Below are 17,361 nucleotides of genomic sequence, written 5' to 3' on the forward strand. Positions count from 1 at the left end.
GCTTAATTAGGGTTTAAAGCCCCTTTAAACGTGCATATGGGAGGTGCCTTCTGGACCGCACTGCAGAGAGCAGGAACTGAGTCCTCTGCTCAGCAGCTGTGAGGTGCTTGACTTGCTGCCAAGAAAGAGCTTCACCTGCAGCAAGGAGGTAGGTTTGGCCGCACATCACTCCGCAGGCAGAACATCCACAGAGGAGAAACCCCACACGATGCAGGCAGGTGTTGCGACTGTTAGAATATTCCGTTCCACCTTAAGAGGAACAGGTATGACTGTTGTGTGTCACATGCCTGTTTACATTCCAGCACAGCTTGCTGGGAACTTCCGTTTTGTGTATAGCTATTGCTTATGCTTGCACGAAGGGAGAAGACACGTTTTTCCTTTGTCCTGATGTATGCTGAATAAACTGCCTGTAGATATGCTCTCACAGCTGTCTCCTGCCACTTCTGTTGCGCAGTGTTATTTACACTGCTGAGTGTAATGATTTCTATGATTTCATGTTTAGCCTGGAGAAGAGGAGGTTAAGGGGTGATATGATAGCCATGTTCAAATATATAAAAGGATGTCACCTAGAGGAGGGAGAAAGGTTGTTTTCTGCTGCTCCAGAGAAGCGGACACGGAGCAATGGATCCAAACTACAAGAAAGAAGATTCCACCTAAACATTAGGAAGAACTTCCTGACAGTAAGAGCTGTTCGACAGTGGAATTTGCTGCCAAGGAGTGTGGTGGAGTCTCCTTCTTTGGAGGTCTTTAAGCAGAGGCTTGACAACCATATGTCAGGAGTGCTCTGATGGTGTTTCCTGCTTGGCAGGGGGTTGGACTCGATGACCCTTGTGGTCTCTTCCAACTCTATGATTCTATGATTCTATGATTCTATGAGTGTTGCGTGCTCTAGCTTCTGAAGGCTTCTGAAGCTGTGGGTCGCAGTTTCATGCTGATCCAAGGACTGGAGATAGCCTGGCTTACCGGCCGGTGGGCTGGGGCCAGCTGGGGGCTTGCAAATTGCCCCCGTTTCCTTGGATGCATCCCAACAGCAATGTCATCATTTGGAAGAAGCATTCCCTGTCCTTTCTTATGGGATGCTTCATTTGGAACTTTGGAACTCCCTGCCTCTTGAGACCAAGCCTTCCCTGCACGTATACCTGGGAATAAGTATCATTGAATCTAATAGGACTTAGGTCTATGCACATGTTGGTATGTTAATATGGCAACCCTACATAGCAAAAATAGTGCTGTTATTTTGTGTGAAGTTAAGTAGGCTGCTGTTCTCAACTTTCCCACTTTCTTTATAATAATAATAATTTATTATTTGTACCCCGCCCATCTGGCTGGGTTTCTCCAGCCACTGTGGGAGGCTTCCAACAAATATTAAAAATACATTAAAATGTCACACACTAAAAACTTCCGTGAACAGGGCTGCCTTCAGATGTCTTCTAAATGTCAGGTGGCTGTTTATCTCTTTGACATCTGATGGGGGGGGCGTTCCACAGGGCGGGCGCCACCACCAAGAAGGCCCTATGCCTGGTTCTCGCAATGAGGGAATGATGGGGGTGGAGACGCTCCTTCTTTCTTACCCTTTCACCAGACCCGCCACGGATTCCGGTGGGACCAGGAAGGCCAGGCTCCCCACTGGACCCTTTACGACCCTAAAAAAAAAATAATAAGCAACAAAGGCATTTTACCACAAAGCAACAGAAGCAGGTCACCGGGTGGAGTTGCTATGCTGGTTTCCCAGAAAGAGGTTTATACTCAGAGGGTGAGGGGTAGGGAGGTCAGCGTGGTGCAAACGCACTGACGGAGCCAAGCCAGTGCTGGATTATTAAGGGTGATGGGAACAATAGATCTGTAAGGGGGCAAACTACAGTTCCCAGAATTCTCTGGGGGAAGTCACGTGCTTTAAAAGTATGAGGTGGGATTTAACATAGATGTTCCACAAGTGGAAAGAGGTCCACTCATGCAATGGGACTTTCTTTTCCTCCCTCTCCCACATGCCTCCTAAATCTGCTTTGGAGGATTTTGGGGAACCCAAAGCAGGTTTGGGGGCCATGGAGGGAATGGGGAGGAGTCTCATTGTGCAAGTGGACCTCATTCCACTCATGAATTCCTCACATTGAATTCCACCCATGGTGCATATGCAGCCTAAGTTTGTGGTGGCCCTTAATGGGTCACAGCACTGACAGCTGCCCCATCTTACTGACCCCTAACTCCAGCCACACTTGAAAGGGACCCAAGATTAAAAGGCATTTGCCAGGGGTGAGGAGGAGGAGGAGCAGAAATGTTCTGTTGTGTTGCATGTGGCCTTGAGTGAAGCCAAAGGGTTGTAACCAACCAACTCCTACTCAGAAGAGACCCACTGAAAGCAATGAAGCTAAGTTAGTCATACTTATTAATGTGGAATGGTTTCTTTAATTTTTAGGTTTCATTATTGTTCCACAAGATTTGTATGTCTTTAAGGGCCAGAGCAAATAACTTGACCTAGTTTTACAGCTGTGAAGCAGTACAGCAGGTGCTGTTAAGTTATGTTAATTAAGCTGTTGGGTATAGGATATAAGGGACGCGGGTGGTGCTGTGGGTTAAACCACAGAGCCTAGGACTTGCTGATCAGAAGGTCGGCAGTTCGAATCCCCACAACGGGGTGAGCTCCCGTTGCTCGGTCCCTGCTCCTGCCAACCTAGCAGTTCGAAAGCACGTCAAAGTGCAAGTAGATAAATAGGTAAAGGTGGGAAGGTAAACGACATTTCCGTGCGCTGCTCTGGTTTGCCAGAAGCAGCTTAGTCATGCTGGCCACATGACCCAGAAGCTGTACGCCAGCTCCCTCGGCCAATAAAGCGAGATGAGCGCCACAACCCCAGAGTCGGTCATGACTGGACCTAATGGTCAGGGGTCCCTTTACCTTTTATAGTATATAAAGAGCAGCACCTAGCTCTCTCAGTACCCAGGTGGATGGGTCATGCTTATTGATATATTGTAAAAGGAGTTTTGTTTTTGTTATTAAAACCTAGCAAAAGTTACTTTTGCGTTCCTTGTCATGTGTGGTGTCCCCAGTACGCCTTCTGCAGCGCAACTAATCTGCAAATAGCCAACAATTACTCTGCATAATAAGTCTACTCTGAGCAGGACTAGCATAGAATATCCCCTCTACTCAACTGTTCTCATAAGATAGCTTCCCCAATTGTGCCCCACTTATCTCTTGACGTCCACGATGCAGAGAAGGTTCTTCAGCTGTGTGCTAAGTTGTCGCTGTTGCTTAATGGACTCACCTGAAACCCTCTTACACCTGGTGCTCCCATGGGGCCTTGCAAACCGATTGGTCCCTGAAAAGGAAAGAAATGGTATTTGCATAGCTGTCAACCGTCCCATATTTGGCGGGAAACTCCCTTATCCCAGCGCCGTATCCCGCTGCTGTCCCTTATTGATGATGTCCCTTAAATTTCCCGGGTTTCATGCTCGCCCGGCTCGAGAGGGAACCAGCAGCTCAGGGTCCTCCGCTGCGAGAGGGAGCACGCGCACGAGCTGCCGCGTCTCCGTCTCTCCGTCCTTTTCCCCCTCAGGGGCGCGTCCTGAGGAGACAGGTGGCTTTGGGCGGGTAGGCAGCCCCTCTCTTGTGAGACTTCCGCCGCACTGCCAGGGGAAGTCGGAGGCGGCAGCGGTGGCTAAGGAGGCGGCCTGAGGGAGGAGGAAGAGGAGGGGATGGGGAGGGACGCAGAAGGGTGGCGCTTCAGTGGCTGCCGCGGCGCCGCAACCACCTCATGCCGGGCTTGCAGGCAATGTGGGTGAGAGTCTCTCTCCCTCCCTCCCTCTCTCTCAGACGGGGAAGGGCCGATGGAACTCCTTGCACCAGGACGACGGCAGCCCCGATGTGCTGCTTAGCATACCCTCCAACCAGTGCAGCATCTTAATGTAGTGATTTCCCCCTCTGCATCCCTTTCATAACTCTTTCCTAACTGCAAAAGCAGCATGGCTCCATCAGTGCCGGATTTATGCATAAGCTAAGCAAAATCCCTTATTTTGGCTGCTGATCCCTTATTTTCGAGGCTGCTGGTCCCTTATTTTCAAATCTGTAAGTTGAGAGCTATGGGTATTTGTGGCAGCATGACCACTTTGCGAAGCTCAGGGCGAGCAGAAATCTCCAAAGAGGGCTTTCCCACTCAGCTTGAAGATAGAATACCCTAGGAAGGTAGAAAATGACAGGCCTTGAAGTTGCTCCGGGCAGAAGGAGCAGGCCCAGTCATCATTCGGTCATGGTCTTCCCTGCAACAGTGTTCTGCCTTGGGAATCCTCCAGACAACCTGTTTATCGAACAATCATTCTGATTTGCTCACACAGAGCTTACATGGAGGTTAGATTATTATGGAGCATTTATGTCGTGAACAGCCCTAAGATCTGCAGATCAAGGGCAGTTATGGCGACAACAGATAAAGAGTACACCCAAAGGGTTTTTTAAATAGACTAAAGCTTTGGAAGAAGAAAATCAATGAAATTTGTACCAACAATGATCAGAACTTTGTGCATGTAAGGTGAAAGGAAAGGAAAGTTTTTCATATGGATTGTTTCTATGGTTTGGCAAAGTGAAGAGTAATTTGGTTTTCTATGGGAAATATAGTCAATAAAAGGAGGGGCAGGGATTGAAATATGCACAGCCAATGGAAAATGATGATCTTAAGTAATATAATGGCAAGTAGATAAAAATATGTTTTATAATGCAGCGAGAGAGGGAGAAGAAGGACACAAGTGTAAGAAAAGGTGGGAGGTCAACTTTTAAATATGTGTTAAATTTAAATTAATTTTATGTGAATTCGTTAATTTTTTTGAAAAGCAATAAAAAATATTGAATTTAATTTAAAAAAAAGAAATGTTCTGATTTGTTTCTGGAGAGTTTACATGATGACAAAGCCATCATCCTGAATTTATCCTGACTTACTTGCGTGATGGTTACAAACTTTCCTATCAGCCATTCACTCATATCACACTTTTCAGTGTACAGTGGTGCCCCGCAAGACGAATGCCTCGCAAGACGGAAAACCCGCAAGACGAAAGGGTTTTCCGTTTTCAGAGGTGCTTCACAGGACGAATTTCTCTATGAGCTTGCTTCGCAAGACGAAAATGCCTTGCGATTTTTGAGGTTTTTTTCCGCTCCCCAACCCCTTTTTCTAAAGCGCTAAGCTGCTAATAGCCTTTTAGCAGCTAATCCGCTAATCCCTTAAGCCTTTAATAGCCGTTAATAGCCCTTAAACTGCTAATAGCGCTAATAGCGCTGATCCGCTAATGGGCTTGCTTCGCAAGACGAACAAACTGCAAGACGAAGAGACTCGCGGAACGGATTCTTTTCGTCTTGCGAGGCACCACTGTATTTCCTATCCACAAAAAGTTTGCCATCTTTCTTTTTTTTAAAAAAGTGGATTTGTTGCACCAGGGCGAAAGAGCCCTTCAATCCATTGTGCAAACCTAAACCGATGTGTTTCAATTCCCTGATGCAGAATGCTGTCAGGCCGGAGGCAACTTTGGAAGAATTTGAGGAGCAACATGGAAAAACAATACAAGGAATCTGAGCATCCTTTCCGTCCTGGAAATCTGAGCGCACTTTGAGACTTTCACTATTTTCAGATGGGATTCCATCACATACCAGCAATGCAGGTTGTGTAACTGTAGTCATCTGGGAGCTTTTGCACAAGAAACTCGCTTCCCCCAAAGATCAGAATTCTTGCAATAAGGAAAGTGATGAAAAAAATGCCTTGTGGATGACAATGCGGCAGCATCTACAAGTTGGAATAAATGCTCATTAAGGAGCCAACATTGTTAAATTTGCCTTGCAAGCAAATCAAGGTGAGTCCTCAATAAACAGGTTGTCTGCAAGAACCCTTAGGATAGAACGTGCTTCTCATGCAGCCATCGCCACATACAGTTTTCCTGTTATTTTCTCGTAGTTCTTCAGTTACCCTTTTATTCCTTCGCTTTATAATTATGAATAAGGAGTCTGGTTTTCCAGCTTATTTCCTTCCCCTTGGAAATGCCTTATTCTGCTGCTTGATGACTGGCCCAAGGCACTCGCAAGAAATCAGCTAAGATGCCCTGTGTGTGCGTTTTTGATCAAATAAAAGAGAAGAAAGCGATTTAAAACACACAAACATACTGCCTGCTGCGAGTCAATTGCTAGAGCTCATTAGATGCAAAATGAAAACAAATATTTACCATGAGCCGAAGACTCCAAATTAAAGTGGCTTCTTAATGCCGTGATATTTTAAGAGGAAGGCAATTGACAGGCAGATGTTGAAAAATTCACCATCCATTATCCTTTCTACTCTTAACTTAATTTTGGTAAGCACTGGGTAGGAATAGCAGTCACAGAGAGAACAGGACAGGTGTATTCTGGGATGAAAGGAGATGGACTCCACCTCGATGGAAGTTTAGCATGTAACTAAGATGAGCAATAATGCTTTTAAACGGGATTACTGGATACTTACAGAAGATCCTCTTGGACCAGGGTCACCTCTCTCCCCAGGGATCCCACGATCTCCCTGAGAAAAATAACAGAAGATCATATGTGGTGCATTTGCAATCAATCCAGTCCCACTATTCAAAGCCATTGTTCTGCATCATGGTGGGCGGGACCCACATGGAGATCTATCTGCTGGTGGATCTCAGGGAGGTTTGCAATAGATCTACAAGGGTTCTGAGCTCAAATCGTTGCAAAATTTTGCAGTGTGGCGTGTGTCCTGCTCAGGGTTCCAAGGAAACCGGAATTCTCGATTCCACTCCTAATTCTCCTGTCCACACACCCCAGAATGTCCCTCACCACAGAAACTGTTAGGATTTTTATCTCACCAGCTGCTCAGAGAGCAGTTCAATGGTTGTTTACATCATGTGAGTGTCTGAGAGCGTGAGACAGGAAGTCTCAGCACAGTCTCAGTACTGTGAAAAGTTACTTTCGCTTCTGTGTGAAGTGTGAAGCTCTTCTGTACTGCTGCTCAGAGACAGCAGACACGCTCATGGAGTTCTCTGTATATAGACAATGAATAAAGTCGTTAATAGCTACTGATTGTCTCTTTCTTCTGCAATGGGATGCCAGAAGACGAGTGTGCTCCTCTCAGGAGGGAGGGGTCGCTTATTACCTCCCTCTCTACCTCTCTCTGGAATGAGGAAGATTTACAGCCAGAGGGTGACCACCAGAGAGACGCCTTGGTGTCTTGGGAAGGTGGCGTTTTTCCAACAGAAATCATGAGTCAACCTTTCATTGAACGCAACCATTGCTGAGTTTGCTGGTTCCTTGCTTTTGGTCTTTCCCCTAGAGATTTGTTGCAGTCAGCAAGCCTCAGGAGAACTGATAACTGTCTCTCTCTCTCTCTCTCTCTCCCATGTGTGGGCAGAGCCATTTTGGACTGGCACCTGCAATCTGTACGTCAGAGGCAGAGGGAATGAAGATGGCTCTGAGCTCGTCATCAACAGTGACGCAGAGCAACCTGGAAGGATGAGTGTTATCGACAAGCGTGGAGCATGCATGGATGAGATACGTACAGGTATACCTGGCTCTCCTGAAGGACCGGTTCCTCCCATCTCTCCCGGAACGCCCTACCGGAGGACAGAGAATGAAAAGTGACCAGGGCGTTCCATTAAGTCTGCGTTTCCATTTGCAAAAGTTCGCCACCCAGTCAGATGGGGGACAGACCCCCAGGCTAGCTGTCAAATACAGGTGAGCAAAGCTGAGGAGATGCTGTGGTGGTCTTGCCGACAGGTGGCGACCCAGGACAACCTTTGGTGGCAAAGAGTATCCATCACAGAGTAAACAGGCCGGCTTAAAGCAACTCACACACTTCCAAGGACGTTAAATAAAAGGCCTTACTTACTGGTTGACCCTTTTCGCCTTTAGTTCCAGGTCTTCCAGGTAGTCCCTGAAGGGGAGAGCGTCATCAAGGTCAGAAAACATGGAAGCAACAGAGAATTAAATTCACCACTGAGTGTTCTAGAAAGCAGGAAATGGTCGGCAGCGCTACCCAAGCTGTTGATGTGGTTGGACATACATATACAACACCTCAAACTCCTTGGATGAATGTAATAAATATATAAATTGTTCCCCCCACCCAGATGTTTTCTGTGGAAGAATACTCACAGGAAGTCCATTTGGTCCCTTTTCCCCAGGAACACCAAAGCGAGCGGCATCACCCTGTAAAATGCAAAATAATGTTGGTGTGTGGGTTGTTCAGCCTATTGGAGCATTAACATCGCCAGAGAAATTTAAAAGAGGGTCCAGCAGTTCTGCCCGTTGTACACTTCTGTAGAATATTGCCCTTTCTTTTTCTTTTGGGGTTCAGGGTTCATTTCAAGCCAAGAGAATCAATGCATTTACTTAATGACAGCAAACTCGCACCACACAGTAGAAACACTGAATACAATCTTTGAAAATAAGTGGGTTTTTAAAGGCTGGTGGCAGCTGTGCTATGTGAACATGAGTTAGAGATGGGAGAATCTATTAATTTCTGTTTTTCTCAGTTTTTCATTTTCTCTTTTCTAAGCTTCAAAAATATCCTACCCCTCCCTCCCTCCCTTCAGATTTTAAATAATTCCCCCCTCCAGTATAGTAAAATAGTGACTACAAAATAGACGAATCAAGTAAGTAAAATACTGAGTTTTTCATTTATCCAATTTGATGTGCAGTTCTTCCTATTTCCGTATCAGCTTGCTTTTTTAAAAAAGAGTCCTCACGAAAATTCATCAGCATGTTTCTCCCAATATACACATCTTTAAATGTACCCCCCCCAATATACACATTTTGGCAAAGCAATTGCATAATGCATTTTTGTACATGTCACTGAATCTTATTTCTACACCAGCAACAAGGCAATGTCCTGGCTGCAGTAAGAAGAAGAAGAAGAAGAAGAAGAAGAAGAAGAAGAAGAAGAAGAAGAAGAAGAAGAGTTTGGATTTGATATCCCGCCTTTCACTCCCCTTCAGGAGTCTCAAAGCGGCTAACATTCTCCTTTCCCTTCCTCCCCCACAACAAACACTCTGTGAGGTGAATGAGGCTGAGAGACTTCAGAGAAGTGTGACTGGCCCAATGTCACCCAGCAGCTGCATGTGGAGGAGCGGAGACACGAACCCGGTTTCCCAGATCACGAGACTACCGCTCTTAACCACTACACCACACTGGCAGGGGGCAGCAGTGTACTTCAAGGAGTGTGTGGTGGCTCCATGTGACGCACAGAGCCCTGGTCTCTGGGGCAGTGGGGTGGGAAGTAGCCAGGAAGCATAAAAGAATGGCCAGGGGTTTTTCCACAGATGTCTGACTGGCCACCGTAAGAAAAGGAGGCTGGACTCGGTAGCCTTTGTGCCTGATCCGGCAAAGCAGTTCTTTATGCCTCGGATGCTGCTTTTCAACTGATTTTCTTTATGTCCTTTCTCTTGGGGGGGACAGACAGACGTAGTCTTATTCGTTTCCACCTTTGAATTGTTTAACATGGTTGCATGGAGATATACCTTTGTTTGCATTCAAACATATGATGCGCAAGCATTACGTACAAAATAAGAAGAAAACAACAAACGCTCGGATAAGCATTTCTGAATAAACTGACAATGTTGCGTCAAACTATATATATATATATATACCAAAATCATTGCAATTGTTACAGATACGAAATTACGCATGGCAATGTGTATTGCTTAGATTGGCAACCGTAAATCAAAGGTATTTTGCATCAATAACAATTAGAACATACAGGAATTTGCAGGAAGAGGGGAGGGGAAAATGTTAAACTATGTGCTTTGTGCATACTTTGACAGGGTTCGTAAACAGGACTACAAACCTTCTCACCATCGAGTCCGTGAGTCCCATCTCTTCCATCTTTTCCAGGCATGCCCTGAAATATTGGAGGACACCATTTTTAAGTGGGGTGTGTGTGTGTGGAATTAAATAAACATCACAGATACCCCTGTCCACCCGAGACCCTTAATTGTTTAGTTCTGCCTTAAAGTGCAGCGCTCTCCCCTCTCAGCACAAATTACTAGTGTTAAAAGAAAAAAAAAACTGCTCCTTTTCCCCTTATGGGGTACCCAAGAGCCCGTACAGAGTCCTTAAGTGGGTTCCCTATCGATAGGAGAAAATAACGGAGGCCAACCAGAGAATATTGAGAAGCAAAGCAGCTAGTAAGCCTGATCTTTATTAAACTGTTGCAACAGGGTCCCCTGCTCACCCCACACAGGGAGGGAGGAGAGGAACCCAGAACATTGGTGTGCAAGCTCTTATATAGACTGTTGAAACTGCCTACCCTGTAGCTCAAGACCACCCCCCCAAAAACACCATACATACATCACAGAAAGAGGTGGCCCCCAGCAGAAATTTGAGCGTGTTGTTTCTCTCCTGTCTGCCAGGATACCTGATAATGCCTTTTCTGGGTAGCCTGGCCATTCCTTGGAGATGGTAAATACTTACCGTATTTTTCGCTCTATTGGACGCACCGGACCATAGGACGCACCGGACCATAGGAGGGGGAGAACAGGGAAAAAATATTTTTTTCCTTGTTCTCCCCCTCTAAAACAAGGTGCGTTCAAGGTGCATTCACCCAAGTGTGTGGAGCGGGTGGTGGGGGGAAGCAGCGCTTCCCCCCACCCCCAGGCTCAAAGATCCCTGAAGCCTTTGGAGCGCAGCGCCCTGCTGCCCTGCAGAGGCTTTGCGCGCAGCCGTCCCCAAGCTAGAAGAGCGAGACGGAGCCCTCTGTCTCACTGTTCTAGATTTGGAACAGCCTTGCTAGCCTCTGCAGGAGAGCGGGGTGCCTTTACCCCACTGTCCTGGAGAGGCTTTGCGCGCACCCGTACCCAAGCCAGAACAGCGAGACGGAGCCCTCCGTCTCGCTGTTCTGGCTTGGGAACAGCCTTGCTAGCCTCTGCAGGAGAGCGGGGTGAAGGCACCCCGCTGCCCTGGAGAGGCTTTGCGCGCAGACGTCCCCAAGCTAGAACAGCAAGATGGAGCCCTCCGCAGCGCTCCGTCTCCCTGTTCTGCCTTGCAGCTTAGCGGCGCAGCCTGCATTCGCTCTATAGGGCGCACACACATTTCCCCTTAATTTTTGGAGGGGAAAAAGTGCGTCCTATAGAGCGAAAAATACGGTAGTTCCTGAATCTCTTACGCATATTGATAGTGTGTTCAGCTTAACAGATACTTGCCAGGCTGTATTTACAGGGAGGTGTAAGCCCCTACAGTCCAAAGACAACTGGAAAGCTTTCCCCATTTCCTTTCTCCTTGCAGATAAATATTTGAGGTCAATTTGGGAGAGTCAAAATAGCTTCAGGATTGCTCTCCTGTACAGTTTCAGACACTATACTTATGCATGTGTGTTTGCCTTGTACATTTATGAACATTTATTCTACATATATATAAGACCTTGGGATGCGGGTGGCACTGTGGGCTAAACCACAGAGCCTAGGACTTGCCTATCAGAAGGTCGGCGGTTCGAATCCCCACGACGGGGTGAGCTCCCGTTGCTCGGTCCCTGCTCCTGCCAACCTAGCAGTTCGAAAGCACATCAAAGTGCAAGTAGATAAATAGGTACCGCTCTGGCGGGAAGGTAAACGGTGCTTCTGTGCGCTGCTCTGGTTTGCCAGAAGCGGCTTAGTCATGCTGGCCACATGACCCGGAATCTGTACGTCGGCTCCCTCGGCCAATAAAGCGAGATGAGTGCCGCAACCCCAGAGTCGGCCACGACTGGACCTAATGCTCAGGGGTCCCTTTACCTTTACTTATATAAGACCTTAGCATTCTTATAACACCAGCAAGTTAGGCTCCATCTGCACTATGTGTTTAAAGCTGTATCGTTCCTTTTTCAACAGGCATCCCCCAAAGAACCCTAGAAAATGAAGGGTGTTGAGAGTTATTCGGAGACCCCCTACTTACCCTCACAGAGCTACTGTTCTCAGAGTGGTTGAAGGGCCAGTCTGAACTCTGGGAATTGTAGTTCAGTAAAGGGAATAGAGGGTCACCTAACAACCCTCAGCACCCTTAAGAAACTAGAGTTCCTGGGATTATTGGGGTGGGAAGGGGAGGCATGACTGTTTAAAGCGGTATGACACTGATTTAAATGCACAGTGCAGACGGAGACTCAAGAGATAAGGAGAACGCCAGCCACCATACTGAGAGACACATTTAGCGTCTCCTGTAACTGAGACTGAGGTTTAGATGATTAAGTGGCATGCAAATCCTGTTCAATAAAATCATAGAATCATAGAATCATAGAGTTGGAAGAGACCACAAGGGCCATCAAGTCCAACCCCCTGCCAAGCAGGAAACGCCATCAGAGCACTCCTGACATATGGTTGTCAAGCCTCTGCTTAAAGACCTCCAAAGAAGGAGACTCCACCACACTCCTTGGCAGCAAATTCCACTGTCGAACAGCTCTTACTGTCAGGAAGTTCTTCCTAATGTTTAGGTGGAATCTTCTTTTTTGTAGTTTGGATCCATTGCTCCGTGTCTGCTTCTCTGGAGCAGCAGAAAACAACCTTTCTCCCTCCTCTATATGACATCCTTTTATATATTTGAACATGGCTATCATATCACCCCTTAACCTCCTCTTCTCCAGGCTAAACATGCCCAGCTCCCTTAGCCGTTCCTCATAAGGCATCGTTTCCAGGCCTTTGACCATTTTGGCTGCCCTCCTCTGGACACGTTCCAGTTTGTCAGTGTCCTTCTTGATATCTTGAGCTTCAGGGTCACCATCTTTCTACCAAACAGGGCACGCACGTTCCCTTGCTATGAACTTAGCACCAAAAATAGCTTCATGTTAATGATGACAGCAAGACTTACAGGTTCTCCTAAGGGTCCAGCAGTTCCTGGAGTTCCTTTGGGTCCTGGTCTACCCTAGGAGCAGAGAGCAAAAAAACTCTCAACAAGCATTACTTGTGGTCAATGAAGTATCATCAAAACATATGAACCTACCCGGGCCCTGAGATCATCTTCTGATGCCCTTCTTCATGTGCCTCCTCCTCGAGAGGTCCGGAGGGTGGCAACACGAGAACGGGGCCTTCTTTGCAGTGGCTCCCCGTCTGTGGAATGCTCTCCCCAGGGAAGTTCACATAGCGCCTTCATTATATACCTTTAGGCGCCAGGCAAAAACGTTCCTCTTTAACCAGGCCTTTGGTTAATCCGATTTACAGGTGAAACTCGGAAAATTAGAATATTGTGGAAAAGTTCATTTGTTTCAGTAATTCAACTTAAAAGGTGAAACTAATATATGAGATAGACTCATGACATGCAAAGCGAGATATGTCAAGCCTTTATTTGTTAAATTGTGATGTTTATGGTGTACAGCTGATGAAACCCCCAAATTAACAATCTCAGAAAATTAGAATATGAAATGAAATCGGCAAAACAAGGGCTGCAAATAGAGCAATATTGAACCTCTGAGAAGTAGAAGCATGCACATGTACTCAGTACTTGGTTTGGGCCCCTTTTGCATCAATTACTGCCTCAATGCGGCGTGGCATGGATGCTATCAGCCTGTGGCACTGCTGAGGTGTTATGGAAGGTGTTATGGGGTTGTCATCAGCTGTATTCCATAAACATCACAATTATAACAAATAAAGGCTTGACATATCTCGCTTTGAATGTCATGACTCTATCTCATATATTAGTTTCACCTTTTAAGTTGAAGTTCTGAAATAAATGAACTTTTCCACAATATTCTAATTTTCACCTGTACATCCTATGCCCTTTAAAAAATGTGGCTCTTTTTTGAGGGGAGATGTTACTGGGTTATTGTTCTTATTTTGATTTTATTGTGATCTTTTCTGTGAACCGCCCTGAGACCTCCGGGTATAGGGCGGTATATAAATTCAATAAACGAAAGATAAAATAAATAAATAAAACAAAGAGAGGGGTGAATGCTGAGGAATGTGAAAGGAATCTTTCTTCAGAAGTCTTCCTTACAGCGCTAGCAAAACTTAAAGAATGCAGTGGAGCCTTAAAGGCTGTGTCATTCTCCGTCAGACACAACAGCCATTTTTCTTAGTAATTGTTCCTTTGACATTTTCACATTTCTTGTCATCCTAGTTCTCTCTGCACTCCAGCACCTTTCAAATATAGGCAGTGGAACAAAACTCTTAATGGAACAAAAACGTAACATTAGGTAAAATAACACATACATAGAAATAATATAGATAATGATGATGGCGATATTAGTAAGTATAGTAAAAAAATAGAAATGTACTTACAGTATCGCCTTTGGGTCCCCGGAACCCCTGAGGACCCCGATCTCCACGAGGCCCCTGAAATGAAAAAGCCTTTTGTCATTCTATTTTGCAATGGCCCGGGCCATTTTCAAATAATAATAATTTATTATTTATACCCCGCCTATCTGGCTGGGCTTCCCCAGCCACTCTGGGCGGCTTCCAACCAAATATTAAAATACAGTAATACACAAAACATTAAAAGCTTCCCTAAACAGGGCTGCCTTCAGATGTCTTCTAAAAGTTTGGTAGTTATTGTTCTCTTTGACATCTGGTGGGAGGGTGTTCCACAGGGCGGGTGCCACTACTGAGAAGGCCCTCTGCCTGGTTCCCTGTAACTTGGCTTCTCACAGTGAGGGAACCGCCAGAAGGCCCTCGGAGCTGGACCTCAGTGTCCGGGCAGAACGATGGGGGTGGAGACGCTCCTTCAGGTATACTGGGCCGAGGCCGTTTAGGGCTTTAAAGGTCAGCACCAACACTTTGAATTGTGCTCAGAAACATACTGGGAGCCAGTGTAGGTCTTTCAAGACCGGTGTTATGTGGATTTGGCGGCCGCCCCCAGTCACCAGTCTAGCTGCTGCATTCTGGATTAGTTGTAGTTCCCGGGTCACCTTCAAAGGCAGCCCCACAAAGAGTAGTCCAAGCAGGAGATAACCAGAGCATACACTACCATTAGCTTGTGTGAAAGCCAACTGATATGCTCTGGAAACATGAAGTCTGGGGAGAAGGACGTATTTGCAAGCAAATATGTGTCTTAGACAGGATTATCTATGCTCCCTGGTCTTTCAAGATTGCATCCTTTTGTTTCATTGCTACTTGTCCCGTCTCGAACTGGTGACAAACCCCTGTGACCCCCACTTACGTAAAAAGTATCTTAAAAGAAATTATCATAGAAAATGTCTTTTTCAGGATCCCATTTTGAATCTTGTGCTAGTTTAAAACATATATACTCACATTTTTTAATTTTTTTAAATTTATTTTATGTGCCAAATGCAATTTATCTGCAGCATTTTTTGGCTACATGCATTTTTTAAAAGGAATATTATGGAGTGGACCCCGATTTTCATGCTTAAGAGTAGACCCACTGAAATTTACGTCCCATTGATGCTCTGCTATTCCAACCATGGAGAGATTTGGCTCCAGCTCCCATATGCTCTGGGATGTGGGTGGCGCTGTGGGTTAAACCACAGAGCCTAGGACTTGCCGATCAGAAGGTCAGTGGTTCGAATCCCCGCGACAGGGTGAGCTCCCATTGCTTAGTCCCTGCTCCTGCCAACCTAGCAGTTCGAAAGCACATCAAAGTGCAAGTAGATAAATAGGTACCGCTCCGGTGGGAAGGGAAACGACATTTCCGTGCGCTGCTCTGGTTGGTCGGAAGTGGCTTGGTCATGCTGGACACATGACCCGGAAGCTGTACGCCGGCTCCCTCGGCCAATAAAGCGACATGAGCGCTGCAACCCCAGAGTAGGTCACGACTGGACCCAATGGTCAGGATTCCCCTTTACCCCTTTACCTCCCCATATGCTCTATTAAAGGGACGCGGGTGGCGCTGTGGGTTAAAGCCTCAGTGCCTAGGGCTTGCCGATCGAAAGGTCGGCGGTTTGAATCCCCGCGGCGGGGTGCGCTCCCGCTGTTCGGTCCCAGCGCCTGCCAACCTAGCAGTTCGAAAGCACCCTTGGGTGCAAGTAGATAAATAGGGACCGCTTACTAGCGGGAAGGTAAACGGCGTTTCTGTGTGCGGCTCTGGCTCGCCAGAGCAGCGATGTCACGCTGGCCATGTGACCCGGAAGTGTCTTCGGACAGCGCTGGCCCTTGGCCTCTTTGAGTGAGATGGGCGCACAACCCTAGAGTCTGTCAAGACTGGCCCGTACGGGCAGGGGTACCTTTACTTTATGCTCTATTAAATCATTTCCCAAAAAAGTGTCATATTTTCATTCATTCCTGTTCCACTAGCAGGTGTGGTTTTCAAAACTTTTCTCCCCCGTTCCTTTCATTTAGCAAAAATAAAGAACCGCTAAAGCTAAATTTATTCAAGTTGTATGATGAGGTTGAATTTATCTTTCTGTCTGAATAGTGAATGGTTTAGGTACACTACCCATTCTTGCTCAAATTTGAAGGTCATTTTCAGGTGACCATATATTGGCTTAATAATATGCAGAAAAAGCAAGAGCTCTCCAATTAAACATAGTTTCACATTTCAGCCAAACCAGGAAACTATGGTTACCAGCTTTGGAAGAAGCCAGGTAACCACATTTTGAAGTATTTTTAGGATCTTGGCTTATTCTGAAACTGGAAACCACATTTTCTGAGTTTGCAGGAACCTGGAAATGATGGCTAATTGGAGACTTCAGCACCGTAGTCAGAGAAGAGCAAAGGGGCTTATGTGCACAGGCAGAAGTCATGTTCATATCTTGATTTATTAAGCCAAAATAGGGGTGTCCCAAATAGAGCAGCATTATTTGTTGCTTGCTCTGCTGAATTTTTCTTTTGATTCCCCTTTTCTTGCAGTTTTCCCTTTTCTGGATGTTTGCTTGCTAGAATTGCAAAGTTCTCAACGCTGCCTAGAGAGGGCATTGTCCTGTAAAAAAACAACCACCAAACACTCAAATCTACTTCGTATTTCAGAAAGTTGCTTGTCTGCTCTCTGTGTAGCTTTTAAGATATTGTAACCAAACTCTGCAAGACGGTTCCTGAGATCAAGGAGCAGGTTTTCATCTACGTTTGTGAAATATACTCAAAGTCGAGAGTAGCTTTCATGCTCTTTATTCAGCTCATAGTGATGAGAAGGAATGGAAGTTCCCCCAGAAGGTCTGCTTTATATACATTATTTACACAATGGGCTAATTCTGGGATTCTCCTGTAGGCCAATCAGGTTGCGGATTCACTTCCACCTGGAGCTGGATCGGGTGCCTCCTGTGAACCAATCAGACTGCTGCATTCTGGATCCTATTGTTCTAGGACCAATCAGACTGCTGCATTCTGGATCCTATTGTTCTAGGACCAATCAAACTGCTGCATTCTGAATCCTATTGTTCTAGGAGCAATCAGACTGCTGCATTCTGAATCCTATTGTTCTAGGACCAATCAGACTGCTGCATTCTGGATCCTATTGTTCTAGGACCAATCAGACTGCTGCATTCTGGATCCTATTGTTCTAGGACC

The 17,361-nt window shown here is 46.1% G+C and overlaps 1 protein-coding gene across 1 annotated transcript in view; it reads right to left on the minus strand.

Annotated features, from left to right (window-relative positions):
- Positions 1-17,361, minus strand: part of COL9A3 (collagen type IX alpha 3 chain) — a 69,784-nt gene that overhangs the window by 12,823 nt on the left and 39,600 nt on the right. Inside the window, exons 17-25 of the mRNA XM_083447416.1 lie at positions 14,185-14,238; positions 12,779-12,832; positions 9,792-9,845; positions 8,102-8,155; positions 7,839-7,883; positions 7,510-7,563; positions 6,459-6,512; positions 3,258-3,311; positions 1,572-1,643 (exon numbers count right to left, since the gene is read on the minus strand). Of these exons, the coding sequence (XP_083303542.1) occupies positions 1,572-1,643; positions 3,258-3,311; positions 6,459-6,512; positions 7,510-7,563; positions 7,839-7,883; positions 8,102-8,155; positions 9,792-9,845; positions 12,779-12,832; positions 14,185-14,238 (495 nt within the window). The remainder of the gene's footprint in view (positions 1-1,571; positions 1,644-3,257; positions 3,312-6,458; positions 6,513-7,509; positions 7,564-7,838; positions 7,884-8,101; positions 8,156-9,791; positions 9,846-12,778; positions 12,833-14,184; positions 14,239-17,361) is intronic.

Source organism: Podarcis tiliguerta (assembly GCF_965153285.1).
Source record: "Podarcis tiliguerta genome assembly, chromosome: 6".
Classification (NCBI taxonomy): domain Eukaryota; kingdom Metazoa; phylum Chordata; class Lepidosauria; order Squamata; family Lacertidae; genus Podarcis; species Podarcis tiliguerta.